The sequence below is a fragment of the Corvus kubaryi genome, unplaced genomic scaffold, assembly GCF_017639235.1.
Source record: "Corvus kubaryi isolate FWS band 111438036 unplaced genomic scaffold, C.kubaryi_AGA036_p1.0 37394, whole genome shotgun sequence".
Classification (NCBI taxonomy): Eukaryota; Metazoa; Chordata; class Aves; order Passeriformes; family Corvidae; genus Corvus; species Corvus kubaryi.
This window is the reverse complement of record NW_024581133.1, coordinates 12,915,544-12,929,683: the sequence shown is the minus strand read 5'-3', so window position 1 is coordinate 12,929,683 and position 14,140 is coordinate 12,915,544. Positions and strand designations below refer to the sequence as shown.

At 41.6% G+C, this 14,140-nt stretch overlaps 1 protein-coding gene across 2 annotated transcripts; it reads left to right on the top strand.

Moving 5' to 3' along the window:
* The first annotated feature begins 6 nt into the window (after window positions 1-6).
* TUBGCP4 (tubulin gamma complex associated protein 4) lies at window positions 7-13,207 on the top strand. 2 transcript variants are annotated; one of them, XM_042039372.1, is made up of 18 exons: window positions 7-120; window positions 227-355; window positions 945-1,067; window positions 1,456-1,509; window positions 1,954-2,010; window positions 2,563-2,642; window positions 3,313-3,514; window positions 5,439-5,604; window positions 6,658-6,782; window positions 7,408-7,458; window positions 7,833-7,938; window positions 8,268-8,375; window positions 8,610-8,748; window positions 9,231-9,408; window positions 10,196-10,330; window positions 11,375-11,491; window positions 11,916-12,055; window positions 12,346-13,207. In XM_042039372.1, the coding sequence occupies exons 1-18, from the start codon at window positions 43-45 to the stop codon at window positions 12,356-12,358; spliced, it is 2,001 nt and encodes a 666-aa protein (XP_041895306.1). In that variant the 5' UTR covers window positions 7-42; the 3' UTR covers window positions 12,359-13,207. The 2 variants fall into 2 exon arrangements, with proteins under 2 accessions (XP_041895306.1, XP_041895307.1); XM_042039373.1 differs by lacking the exon at window positions 11,916-12,055.
* The last annotated feature ends 933 nt before the right edge of the window (window positions 13,208-14,140 follow it).

Sequence of the window (14,140 nt, the reverse complement as noted above, 5' to 3'; positions counted from 1 at the left end):
CCCCCGCGCGCCTCCCGGCAGCCCGCGCGGCCCCGCGGCAGGATGATCCACGAGCTGCTGCTGGCGCTGAGCGGGTACCCGGGGGCGGCCTTCACCTGGAGCAAGCGCGGCGGCCTCCAGGTGTGGCACGGTCCCGGCCGAAGCCCACCCGGCCCCCGCCCCGCCCGGCCCCCGCCCTGCGCGGCCCGCCCGTCCTTCCGTCCGTCATCGCTGTTTCCCACTCCAGGTGTCTCAGGAGCTGCCGTTTCTGCATCCCAGCGAGACCAGCGTCCTGAACCGGCTCTGCCGCCTCGGCACCGACTACATCCGCTTCGCCGAATTCGTGGAGCAGTACACGGGACACGTACAGCAGCAGGTGGGGCCGCCGGGCCGTGGTATTTCCCGGGAAGAGCGCGGCAGGTGCCAGTAAGGCCAAGCTGCCGAGGACACAGGAGTGTCCAGCGGCCCGTGGCCCTACCCGCGCTCGCACCGAGCAGAGCTCCAGAAAGCTCTCTGCGATGCGTGTAGGGAAGGGTAGAGAGCAGTGAAAGATGAACCGAATGCAACATCTTGTTCTTGGGGAAGTCTTGTAATAATTTCTGACCACAGCAGACTGGCCAGAGTTTGTGAACTGAGTGGGATGCTCATGACTGTCTTGTAGTCCTTCTCAAGATTTGCGAAGCGCCTTGAGATCCAAGAGGCACACTTAAGGGAAAAGAAGCACTGGTACCAGTGGCTCCCAGCACTTCTATAGGCCCACAAAAGAGCTAAATATAAATCTGCTCAAGTAACTCTTCTTGTGACAAGATTGTATTTGTTTTTCTGATCGCTTTATGGTGAGCTAAGGTGCATTTCAGCCTGTTTGGAGCCGTGACTACTGCCTGTTTGCAGCCATGACTGCACAGATATTAGGTTACTCTTCAGACTTGCACTAGGATGCTGATGCAGATTTTGTTTTGTTTCAGGATCACCATCCATCTCAGCAAAACCAGAGTGGATTACATGGCATTTATTTGCGAGCCTTCTGCACAGGTCTTGATTCAGTGCTGCAGCCTTATCGACAGGCACTACTTGACCTAGAACAAGAGGTAAAGGAGAGAGATACGGAACAAGAGGCTGTAGTGCTGCTGACAGATTGTGGAAACTTGTCATTTCTGCAATAGACATGCTAGTAGTAGTTTCTAAGATGAAACAAGGTATTTTCCTTTCCATATTAGGGATGCCTTCCAAATTATTCCTGTGACATGCCACTGTAAATTACTTTTCATCCTAATAAGTGTTGTCCCCTCTTCCTTCAGTTCACTAAGTGCTCCATCTGTGTCAGAGCCCACTGCTATCTCAGACTATTTTGGCTTCTGTTTCCAGTTTTAGAGGTTTTGATTAATCTCTGCTAGACTAGTAGCTGACGTAGCTTGGGTAGTGTTACCATCCAGTGGTTGTGATAATTAATCTTCATTAATTGCTTTATCTTTATAGTTTCTGGCTGACCCACATCTTTCCATCTCACATGTTAATTACTCCTTGGACCAGGTATGTCATATTAATAAAGAGGTAGTGTTCTTTGGTTGTTCTTGTCACTCATTGAGTGGGTGGGATAAACAAGGCTTGCTCTGTCATGTCATACCATTTCTATCTAATGCCTCTATATCTGTAGTCCCTTAATCATGCTCAGAGGATCACCTGCACTTCAACACAAAGCTAAGGTCCTCCTCCTTGACCCTCACACATTCCTCACTGTCTGTGTTTAGCCTGAACTACTGCTGGAATATAGTAACTTCGTGCAGCTTGGTCCAGTGGAGGGAGGACATACTTCCTAGAGACTTGCATGTCATGTTTCTAATTTGTGGGGAAAGACAGATGAATAGTTTTATTAAATTATTGTGTTCAGCTGCTATCCACAGTTACTCGAGTATAGTTTTTTTCTCTCTTCCTTACATAACAACCTGGATCAATATTTCACTCCTTGTTCTGCAGTTTCAGTTACTCTTCCCCTCTGTGATGGTCATGGTGGAACAGATCAAAACTCAGAAGGTACAGTAAAATTGCAGCAAGTTTCTCTTAACAGGTTTACTCTTTAACTGATAAAGTTATTTCTGCCCTCATCCCAGACTTCTAATACTAGAAAAGAGTGTAGTTTCAGTAATGGATGCCCTATTACTAGTTCTGCTGTAAGTATTGAGATTATATAATTCATTTACACTGGATTTGACTTTTTCCCTTATACGATAGTCCTTGATGACTTGAATTTTATAGGACAGGATGCTGGTGGTTGGAATTTTTTCTTTTCTGAGTATGTTTTCTCCGACTGTTCCCTGAAATAAAAAAGGCAGAGGCTGATGTTTTCAGAATCCAGAGATGCTTACATTTTTTTTTAATAGAAAGTATTGAGAGAAGCTTGGGTGTAGAGCCACACATAGAAGGCGTTTTTCATCACAACACAGAGCATGTTACATCTCTCTTTCTGTAAGACTTGTTCAGCTTATTAAGGCATTTTCTTGTGAGCTGAAAGTGTAGTGTTTAAATGTATAAAAAGGTCAGTACAGATCCAAGTAACAGACCTAGTCTAACATTTTCTTTCTGCAGATTCATGGATGCCAGATATTGGAGACAGTCCACAAACATAGCTGTGGGGGGTTGCCTCCTGTTCGCAGTGCTCTTGAGAAGTACGTAGATACAATAAAACTATTACTTCATTCTTCTGGAGTTAGTGTCAAAGTGTTTCTTACTTGTTGAAACAGTACATGCAAAACAGCCTTACATGGTATAAAAGTAGGAGTACCATGCAGGGAAAACCGTCACAATCCCCATTATTTATCTAAAGCAGGCTTGTGGTGGGAATGAAGGCTTTCTTCATACTTTGGATTAAGGGCTCAGAAAGCTTCAGACCCAGGTTTTTTTTCTTCTTTTGAAGTCTACATGAATTGTTTTGCATATGGTAGACCTGTTACTGATTTTTGATCCTTCAAAATGATAAATGTGATTGTGTGAGTGTTGTGATGTTTGTGTGTCCTTGTGGAGAAAGTCAGACTCCTTAAAATGTCATTTAAGTAGAAACAGCAGCCACTGCAGACTTACACCTCTGGTCTACTAGCAGATTTCTATGGAGAAGCCACATATTCAGAGGATATGTTAGCTTAGTTTTGCACCTTTTAGTTTCATCCACCCTTCTCTGTTAAAAAAAAAAAAAAAAAAAAAAAGATATAGAATACCACATTAGCCATTTAGTACTTGCCATACTGCCTGGCTGACTAACTGGACCTCCATACAATGACATACAATGAGGTTTTGATTACTGTGTGCAAAGGCCTGACTGACTGTTTCTCTTGACCTCAGGATTCTGGCTGTGTGTCATGGAGTCATGTATAAGCAGCTCTCTGCCTGGATGCTGCATGGATTGCTACTAGACCAACATGAAGAGTTCTTTATCAAACAGGGCCCCTCTTCTGGAAATGTCCCTAGCCAACCTGAAGAAGATGACGATGACTTAGGAATTGGGGGACTTACAGGAAAACAGCTACGAGAACTTCAGGACCTGGTGAGATCTACAAGTCATAACTTGGCATCTTTGGTCTTAGGGAACCAAAGAAGAAGTGTATTGCATTCTGCTTCAGTGCGAGCTATGCCACACTAGACATATATTGAAACCTGCTAGGATGGTAAATCAAGAGAATATTGTAATAGGTTGCTGCTAGGCATAAGGGACAGAGACCTATTGTTTGGCCCAGTTGGATAACCCCAGGGCAGAAAGGCCTTTGGATGGAATCTGTGTAGATGCTGATGTCAGGTAATGGGAACTGCTGCATGCCCACTGCTCTTGACTGACTGGTTTCTCATTCCTTATGGTCAACACTGTGATCTAACACGGGCACTGGTGGTAGTGTGAGGAATTGCAAGGGAGGGGGTGTGGGGAACTTGGCTGTTGACTTGATTTGCACACTTTCTATGGGCAGCTGGGTCAGGTGCCTTTCTTGTACAACCATTAGTTGTGTGAATGTTACCTAACAGGTTAATGCTACTGACATTACTGGTAGAAAATGTGCTATGTGAGAGTCAAGAGACTGCTAAGCAAGGGAGCAACCTGCCAGCACACTGGTGAAATGTGGTAACTCTTCCTGTAGATGCTATACCATTAGAGTGCCCTTTTGCAAAGCAGCTTTCTCGGTGGAGTAGTCTTCCACACTATGAGCATTTGAATAGTGTCTGAATAGAGAACAGTGTGGAGCAAGTTCAACTCTAAATTCACACTCTAGTTTGTGGTGAGAAAACATTTCATGGGCATCTATGGAGTTAGTGTGGTGCTTGCAGCTTGGCTGTGACCAGACAGAAACTATGTGTTGCATACTAATTAAGTGCCCTGTGCCAACAGTCTCTGCTGAAAACAGACTACACCCAGAGAAAAACAGGGGAAAACTTTAAAAGGCAGTTAGTGGAAAAATCTGTTATTTCACTGTATCAGATAAAGAAAGAATGTGAAAATTGTTGAGTCTTCTAGGTCCATGATGGAAACTGTAGACTAAGAAACTTCTTTCTTCAGTGTTATCGACTAACAGTGTTGGCAATTCTTCAGTCAAAGAGTAAAATAAGAAATCTTGAGTGTTAGTGTGATAGACTGATAAAATACTTGGGTATTGCTCATCTAAAAGTGTCACTAGAATCTCAGGAAAATAATTGCCAACCTGTTAACATCAGTATACAAAGTTGTACTGAACTTTTCTATTGAAATGAAGAATTTTGTAGATGGCAAATGTTCTCAAAAATTTGTTTGGGTGATTATTTCTGGATTATGGACCACTGAAACTAATTCTCCAGTAACAAGAAAGCCAGATGAAATAATCAATATTGTGTTCCTGAAGGAAGATCTTGCCTCTGTACTTGGAATTATTTATTAACATTCAGAGAAGAATTTAGGAACTTGCTGTGTTCTAAAACAGCTTTCACAGGAACTGAGATAATTGCCTTATCTTTGCTAGCAAGACTTTGGATTTTTGTCCTATTTACTCACTAGTGGAGGCGTTCATATTTGGCCTGTATCACAAGTGTTCTAAGAGTGTTAAAACATAGGAATGGGTGTAGGAGAGGATTATTTTTGGTAATGCTAGTTAACATGGTTATGGCAGCAAAAGACTGATGTAATGCATTTGCAATAAAAACTCCTTTTGCTGATGTAACATTATCCTTTGGTACAGCCAGTTTGTTGCTGTTCCACAGAGGTTTAGCTTCTTTTCCCCTTCTGCTCCACTCTGATGGAAGCAGTATCTCTAGGGAGATCTGCTAGCATACCGGAAGCATAAGGAAGTTTACTGGCCTACTTAAAGGATATAAATCAGTTTTGCTACCTTTCTGCTTACTTCAAATGTTCTTGGATGCCCCCTCACACACACCCCCCTTTATACACCTTTTCTATCTGGCTTTCTCACAGTGTTTTCCATGTGATTTCTTTTTCCTGGTGTCTCTGGCAGCGCTTGATTGAGGAGGAGAACATGTTAGCTCCGTCTCTAAAGCAGTTTTCTTTGAGAGTAGAAATGCTGCCTTCATACATTCCTGTACGGGTTGCTGAGAAAATCCTCTTTGTGGGAGAATCTGTACAGATGTTTGAGAATCAGAATGTTAACCTGACCAGAAAAGGTAAGGAATATCTTTCTTTGCTCATTTATGAGTGACTGACACGTAGTTTCCAAAATGCTGCATTAACGAATTCCTCAACAGTCACCGACTATTGGCTGTTATTCTTCAGACTATATGGATAGTTGTGCCAGGACAGAGCTGTAGTCCCAGTGTTCTGCTTCTGATTGATTCCAAGGGAGAGGTGTAAATACAGGATGAGTAAATAACACTTTCCAAACACAGTCTCCAAGTTTCCAGCAGCAAGTCACCATGTGATTTGTTCTGGATAAAGCAATTGCAAAGGCCTTGTTTTCTTTTCAGTTTGCATCCCTCTCCCTAAAGGCTGCGGACAAAGGCACATCTTGCTCTGAGTGTATATGTTACAGAATGGTGTCATGGCATTAACTTGCATCCACAGTCAGGAGAGATTCACTTGCAAGGTGGTCCCAAAAGTTGCTATGAAAGACAAATTATATGGAGTCTTAAAGACAGCAAGGGGTGGTTTGGGAAATATATTCCTACACCAATGGGGGAGGACTGCTGTGATAGCTCTACCTTGAGCATGTCTATGCAAAAGTACTTAAATTACTTGAGCAACATTACAGAGAACAAAGGACCAATTCTCTTGGACTGTTTTCTTGCATTAGCAGAAGCAAGGGGAAAAGAAATTGGTCTTCTAGTTCAGTTGGTTAAAAAAAAAAGTCCCCAAGTTCAAGCAGTAGGATAGATTTGAAAGGGGCAGGGGTATGGGGAGAACCAAACCAAGTGGTTAATGCGGAGGAAAAGTTTGTGGGTTCAAAGATCTAGCTCAGTCCTAGAAAAAGGGCTCTTAGCAGCAACCATTTAGGTAGAAAACGTTTGGGGGTTTTACTGATAGCACAGCACTGCCATGGCAAGTGTCTATCCTGTAACTGTACTTGCAATAGTAATCTTATACCTTGGTACTTGTACTTTGAGGCCTCCACGGTCCTTGCCAGACCTGAGACAGTGCTGCCTGGACAGCCTTTCTGTTCCACTGTGCTGGAGTGGCTCTGCATCCTTTTTTACTCTCCGAAACTTCTCATTGCTGCACAGGCTCCATCCTAAAAAACCAGGAGGACACTTTTGCAGCAGAGCTACATCGACTCAAGCAGCAACCACTCTTTAGTTTGGTGGACTTTGAATCAGTGGTTGACTGGATACGGAGCACTGTTGCTGAGGTGAGCATCCTAGGAAGGGTATGTACTGTGCAGGCTGAAAAACTTTTAAGTTTTGTGAAGGACTGGAAGAAGGGGGCTCTCTAACTGGTCTCAGAGCTTCATGTAAACCCAACTTCTAATGACAAAATGACATTAACAAATACTATGCTCTTTCATGAGGGAAAGAAAGGAATTTTTGTATATTTTTGTATTTCACTTGAAATTACTTCAGAACTTTTCATTTGCTTTCAGCATAATGGCATCTGACTGAGCACATGCTTTGGCAATTTTTAATCTTTTTTTCACTTGGAGCAGGGAGGAGAACCTAAGAAAATGGGGAGATTAGAGAAACAAGAACAAAGCTGGGCTAGAACTGATTTCATAGGAATTTGCTGGTTTTTTTGTCACAGGTCTTCATGTTTCTTAGGCAGAGTTTTCTGCTGGTATATACCAAGAATTTTAACTGCTAGCATGAGCTGCTACACAGGACTCTTAGTGTGCTCTTGTACTTTATATAGCATTTTGTATAGGTGCTTTTTTTGTATGCATCACAAGTATTGTAAGACAGCAGCTACTCTTCTCTCTGAATGGGTGAGGTAATTCTGAGGGGAAGTTTCTGTTGTTTTGATTTTTGTTTCTTCACTAGCATCTTTGGAAACTGATGGTGGAGGAATCGGATCTACTAGGACAGCTGAAGGTAATGCAAGTGCTAGTTTGTTTTTGCTAAAGTAGCTCTTTCTTCCCTTCTTTCTTTCTATTAAATACTTTACTGCCTTACACTCTGGGCTTTCTTCATTTATGTAAAGCTGTTTTCATTTTCCAGTCTCAAGAATGAGCATACACTGATAGAACTTGGTCAGAGGCAGAGATAGAGGGGTATGTGTATGTGCTTTTGTAGCTTACATCTTGAAGCAATGTAGACTTTTTGGTCAGTGAATAAAATTCAGAGCTCTCCAACTGTGTTTTGGAACAGCAGTTGTCCAAATAATAAAAATGGGTGCTATCAGCTAGGATGCTTAAAATTTCTGCTCAGTTTTTGGTATGTTAGGTACAAAAAATTTATCTCCACAGATTATAAAAGACTTTTACCTTTTGGGAAGAGGTGAGCTGTTTCAGGCCTTCATTGACACTGCACAGCATATGTTAAAGACACCACCTACAGCTGTAACTGAACATGGTGAGTGTTGCTTATGTGCTTATCAAACTGTCCTCACTATGGTATAGCAGGAAAGTGGAAAGCCATGTCCAGTACAGAAGAGCTCTATCTTAACCCTCTACACTATGTCATTAGTTTTGAAACTATAGCACCTGTGAATTAGAATGTCTCACAGAGTGAGTGAAAACAAACTCTCCGAAACCTTCTGACGGCAGGTATTTGAAACTGGAATTAAAAGAGTGTCAATAGTGCATAAGTGTTGTCTTTTAGGACCAAGAATAAATAAATAATGGGTGCAAAATTAGCACTAGCTGCTGATTTTGAGCTGATATGTGTTCTCTTGTTGTCAGATGTCAACATTGCATTTCAGCAGTCTGCTCATAAGGTGCTGTTAGATGATGACAACCTTCTTCCTCTTCTTCACTTAACCATTGAGTATCATGGAAAGGAACATAAAGGTATCTACTTGATTTTTAGCCATAAATTAAGAGGGGAGATGATGACCTTATTTTCAAATCCTATTACCTACCTTTCTCTCAAGTTAAAGAAATACTAATTTTGTTCCCTTTACTGCCCTATGTGAGGGCCTAGACTGCACTGGCTCAATTCTGTTCTTTCCCTTTTCTTTCTTGCCATGGTTGTACTGACTGAGAAGATAATAATTCATAATTCAGCACCTTACTTGTTTTTAGATGCTTCTCAGACTCGTGAAGGGCCTTCCCGGGAATTATCTCCACGTGAAGCCCCCACATCTGGATGGGCAGCTCTGGGCCTTTCTTACAAAGTTCAATGGCCACTGCACATTCTTTTTACTCCTGCTGTTCTCGAGAAGTAAGTACTAGGTATGGTCTTTCTACATTAATCTTTATGTTCCCTGATCTGAGGCATTCACTAATGTGTTGGGCTTTTTTTTCTCTCTATGAAGAGAAAGGTAAAGCTATTGCTCCCTGAACCTTAAAATGGCTCATTCCACTTACTCATAGTGAAAGTACTTGTAATGACAGTAAGACCTGCAAGATGCTGACAGATCTGCACTGATTTACAAACAGTGCTACTTTAACAAACAGTGTTTTCATTGACAGCTCTCCTCCTTACACTGAAACTAGCTTTGTATTTTTTAGGTCAGTAATCAATACAAGCAGAAATCTTACTCTGCAAGGTGTGCCAAGGGGCACATGGGCCACGACCTGATGGGCCCTAACTATTGGCAGTCACCTCCTGTTTCTTTTTCCAGTCTTGCATTGTTACCTTCTCCAGTACCTGCAGCGGAGGAAGATTTTAGTCTTAAACCACTTTGTATTTTTTGATTGTAGGTACAATGTTGTGTTCAAATACCTGCTGAGTGTGCGACGAGTCCAGGCTGAGCTACAGCACTGCTGGGCTCTCCAGATGCAACGCAAACACCTGAAATCTAACAGAACAGATGCCATCAAGTGGCGTCTGAGGGATCACATGGCTTTCCTTGTGGACAATCTTCAGTATTATCTGCAGGTCAGTATTACAGAGAAAGATAAACTGTATCACTTAATCAGAAACTGGCAGAAATGCATGGAGGCAGCACTGAAGACCTATCTCAGGTTTCTGATTTCTTGTACCTGAAGGAAATCAGGACTTCCTTCACAAGTCTAGAGCTTCCTCCAAGTTCCCAAACTACTGCTACAGTTACGAAGTTTTTGGACTTGTGAATCAGTGAAATGGAGGAGTTCTTTAGTAACTCCCTAGTGCTACTAAATATTTGTGACAAACCAGTCATCTCTGAAGGACCATCATTAAGATACCATCCTGGTTCCTTCTCTTTCCTCTTTAAGTGAACTCTACTTTGAGTTAAGTTTTGGGTTTTTTTGTTTGGTTGGTTTGGTTTTCAAAGAATTGAGAGGGGGCCTGGCTTTCTAAATTCTCCACAGTAATCTGGCTGAGCTTTTGTACTGCAGCCTTTGCCCTAAGATTCCAAATAGTATCTCCCAGTATAACTTCAGAAATTACTACAATCAAATCCCTTTGTTTACATGCTAGCTATATACTTTTTTCATAGTTAAAGAAAGTGACCATTTTCCTTTCTACTTAGATATTACTTAGGCATCAAAAATTGTTGTGTACTCCACATTACGTACTGCTCTTGTATATAATTCCTCATTCATCAGCCAGAGAGGAGGGGATCCTCAACCTCTAACATAAGAGTAGCAATAAGGAAAGTAAGTTTCTTATTCAAAACTTCTGGCTGGTCTCAAGCACTCCCAATTCCTAAATCACTAATGAGGTATGTTCACATATCCGTCAGGTGGATGTACTGGAGTCTCAGTTCTCACAGCTTCTGCAGCAGATAAACGCCACAAGAGATTTTGAGAGTATACGATTGGCTCACGATCATTTCTTAAGTAATTTGTTGGCTCAGTCTTTCATCCTCCTAAAACCTGTAAGTAGGTCTTGTTTTCAACTTTTTCTACCAATTCTCCAAGTGCCCTAAGAAACACACCTTTTTGAACAGATATGACAAATCATGTATTTTAAAACAGATCAGTGATAATCTTCTGCAGATCGCAGAGTACAATTCTCAGAGTAAGGCAGGTATAAACTATAATTGATAATTCAATTTAGATCATCTAATTTACAGTTGGTGCGTGTGAATGCTGCATTCCTGGCAATTTTAAGTCAAGCTTATTTCAGTGTTCAGTTAACCTTAGTAACTTGTATTTTATCACTATATTTTTATCACAGGCTATTTCATTAAAGAAGTACTAATAAGCAGAGTGCTGGGAACTGAAGTCCTGAGGGACTCATACTGATATGCATTAGAGTAGGAAAAATTCCCTCTTCTACTTTACAGAATAAAAATAGTTGAGATATTTCCGAGTGGACTTAGGGTCTTTTTAATTTTGTTAATTAAAAAAAAAAAAAAAAAGTTAGAAGTATTTTTATAAACAGCCCCACAAAAATATTTGCAAAGAAGGTTAGTTTCAATGAAACAGTGTCTCTGTGCTCATCTATGAGGTTATTGTAGAATAAAGGTGGCAGAATAGTAATTACGCAGTCAGATCAACTGATACAGAAGAAATTCCTAGTTTAGTGAACAGTGAAAGCAAAGCCTTGAACCATATCTCTTGTTGGTCGTTATCCTGCCTTCTTAATCCCAAAGCTGCAGTGATGACCTCCTGGTTGGATAGAGAAGCCAGTGTGCAGCTCCTGTGCCTATCTGGATGGTTCATGCCAATTGCTGTTTTCCCAGAAATGTCTGCAAAAGGTTGTGTGGGAGGGGTAGAGGGGAGATGCACCATAACATTTAAATCCTTTTTCCATAGAAAACCTTACAAAAATGCTACGTTAATATCTTCCTTCCTGACTAAAAAATACAGTATCAGCAACATCTTTGTTATGAATATTACAACTTTTCAGGTGCCTGCTTTCTCTCTGTGTTTGAACTCTGTTTCAACTACTAATTTGTACTTTTTATTCCATGTAGGTTTTCCACTGCTTAAATGAAATTTTGGATCTTTGTCATAGTTTTTGTTCTCTGGTCAGTCAGAATCTGGGCCCATTAGATGAACGAGGAGCTGCACAACTCAGTATTTTGGTGAAGGTGAATCTATGTTTCTGTGGATCTGTTCTTCTCCCATGCAAACATTTGCCTAAGCAGCTACCTTGGCTTTAACAGCTGTAGAGAAAGAGTGCGTGTAAGCAGAGGCCTTCTATGTAAATGCTTGTAATTATTTTAACTAATCAACTCTTCCTGGCTTGGAAATTCCATGTGCATAGAGAGGAGGAAGGGGGGCAGATACTGGAAGAGAAAGGAGGCAGAGGTTGGTACCCCTCTTTTTGGATAACTAACATCTAGGAATTCTTGTGGCTCACACCTTACCTTATCCTAGACCACAAGCATCACATCTCTTGCAGTGATTCTTTTCTTCAGGCTGTTAAAGGACTAGCTAGGCAGAAACAGAGATGAGATGTTTGCTTTCCTTCTCTTCTGAGAGGGCCCAGAACTGACATCTTCCAATTTGTAGGGATTCAGTCGTCAGTCATCACTTCTCTTCAAGATTCTCTCTAGTGTTCGCAATCATCAGATAAACTCTGACTTAGCTCAATTGCTACTACGCTTGGATTATAACAAATACTACACCCAGGCTGGAGGAACCTTGGGCAGGTAGGAACATCTTGTGGGTTGCTTGTAGCATTATCCTGAGGTACTTAAAGTACAAAGCCATTTTTATTGATCGCTTCTAATTATTTTGGCTTACACTAAGTGTTGATAAATACTATGACAGAAAAGTAACAAATCAGCATTTTTGGGTTTCATATGCTTTCTCCCCTTTGAGTTCCTTTTGGCAGAAAGTTGAACAAGCTGCTAGCTCATACTGGCTGAAAAATGCTGGTGTGGGTTGGTAAAGGGAGTTACTTTCAACGTGTAGTTAATGCTGTACCTTTCTCTTGCAGTTTTGGCGTCTAAGCACTAAAGGCCTTTCCTTCAGGCTGTGACTAGTGATGCATCAGGTGCTGGAGACTGGTGCTCTTGGACAGCTGGAGAGTTTGCACTCAACTGAATTTTCCTTTGTACCTGGCTTTTGCCTGGTGATCTACTGTTTCAGAAGGAATTGGCAAGAAGTGCCACTTATGTGAGGCTGCCCAGCGATTACAGAAAGCTACTCCATTTCTTCTGAACTAGTAAAAATATGCTTTCTGAAGCCCTGCATATACTTGTAAGTGCTTCTAGGGAGGCAATCTGAACCTCTTCAGAAAGTGAAAAAAACCAGAATTATGATGTCTGGACTCTTCAGCTGGACTATGCTGTCTTTTCAGCTGGACTATGCTCCACGTCAAGTTTGAGGATGGAGGAAGGAATCTTGTTCTTGACTACAAATGAAGTTGTGTCTGTATTCAGAAGTTCCACTTGTGTAGTAAGCTGATTTACAGTACACAATGTCTGCTAATCGAATACCACCAGGTAGATGAAACAGCAGTAGCAATTTTCAATTGAGGTGAAGGGGGAGGGAAGAAGTAGATTTTTAAAAATCTCTTCTCATCCAGTGCACTAGTCTAGGATATGTGTATAGGTCATGGAGACACTGGTGATATCACATGCTTTCTCTATACAATCTAATACAGTTTATGTGCTAAAATTACACTTGCCAAGACTGGAGCTTTGCCCTATTTGAGTACAAAGCACCCTCTGCCGGCAGAAAAATGGTAAGGAGATGCTTACCTGGGATGTTCACCTGTGCTGTTCTCATTCCAGACTATTTAGAATGCTACTAGTGACTACCCTACTGAACCAAAATAAAAACACCTTGTCATGCAATTATATGGAGTATTGTCAATGTCTGCAGCCCAGTGCAAAGGGAACAGCGTGGCCCAGCCTTGTCTGTCATAGAAAAGCAATATCTGGCAGGAACTTCTTGCCTGTTACTAAGATTTCCTAGCCTTGCCATAATGTACAGACTGTCTTGATGCAATTCCATTTGAATGACTGGCAAAAGAGAACCCTTCAGTCCATCACTGGGGTGTTGTATCAGGTTTCCCAATTTGAACACAAACACTGCCAGGAAACCAGCCTCCCCCTCAAAGGGTTGGTACTTGCACACAGCTCATACTGGAGTTACATGTCCTTGGGGGAAAAAAATCCTCTCTGCTCACTCAGAAAGACACAGTAACAACAGCCAGCAAGAGTAAGACCTGGCACCTTCCATGCATTACAGCTGTTTATGGTAGGACTACACCTGATGCAAAGTTTAAAATCCCTGGAAAAAGCTAGAAAGCTGGAGAAAGTGGTGTAGTTTGGATGTGAGATTTACAGACCAACAAGGTCAAATGTCTGAGCCATGAAATGATAGAGGAAAAAATACACATTGAGAAAAACTTTACAATTTTGAAGCAGGGGACTAAAGATTGTATGAGGATGGAGAGAGGCCGTCAGCCTATAGCACTGTTAGAGTGAAGAGCTTTTGCCTTTATGCCACCTGACCACTAAGATGTGAATGCAGAAGCTCAAAAGCAGATGATTTATCCCATTAGCATTTAAAGATACACAGCACTTACATACTCTTTGTACCTCAGTCTCCCAGCAGTTTAGTTGTCCAAGGTTCTTGTGTCTATCTCAACTTAGGTAGAGCCAGTCTCCACTATGACAGGTTAATACCTATACAGTCTGACAGGGAAAAAAAAAAAGAGGTAGCCAAACCAAAATGATACTTTGTCCAAGAAATTCTTAGTACTCACTTCAGCAGCACCTTAA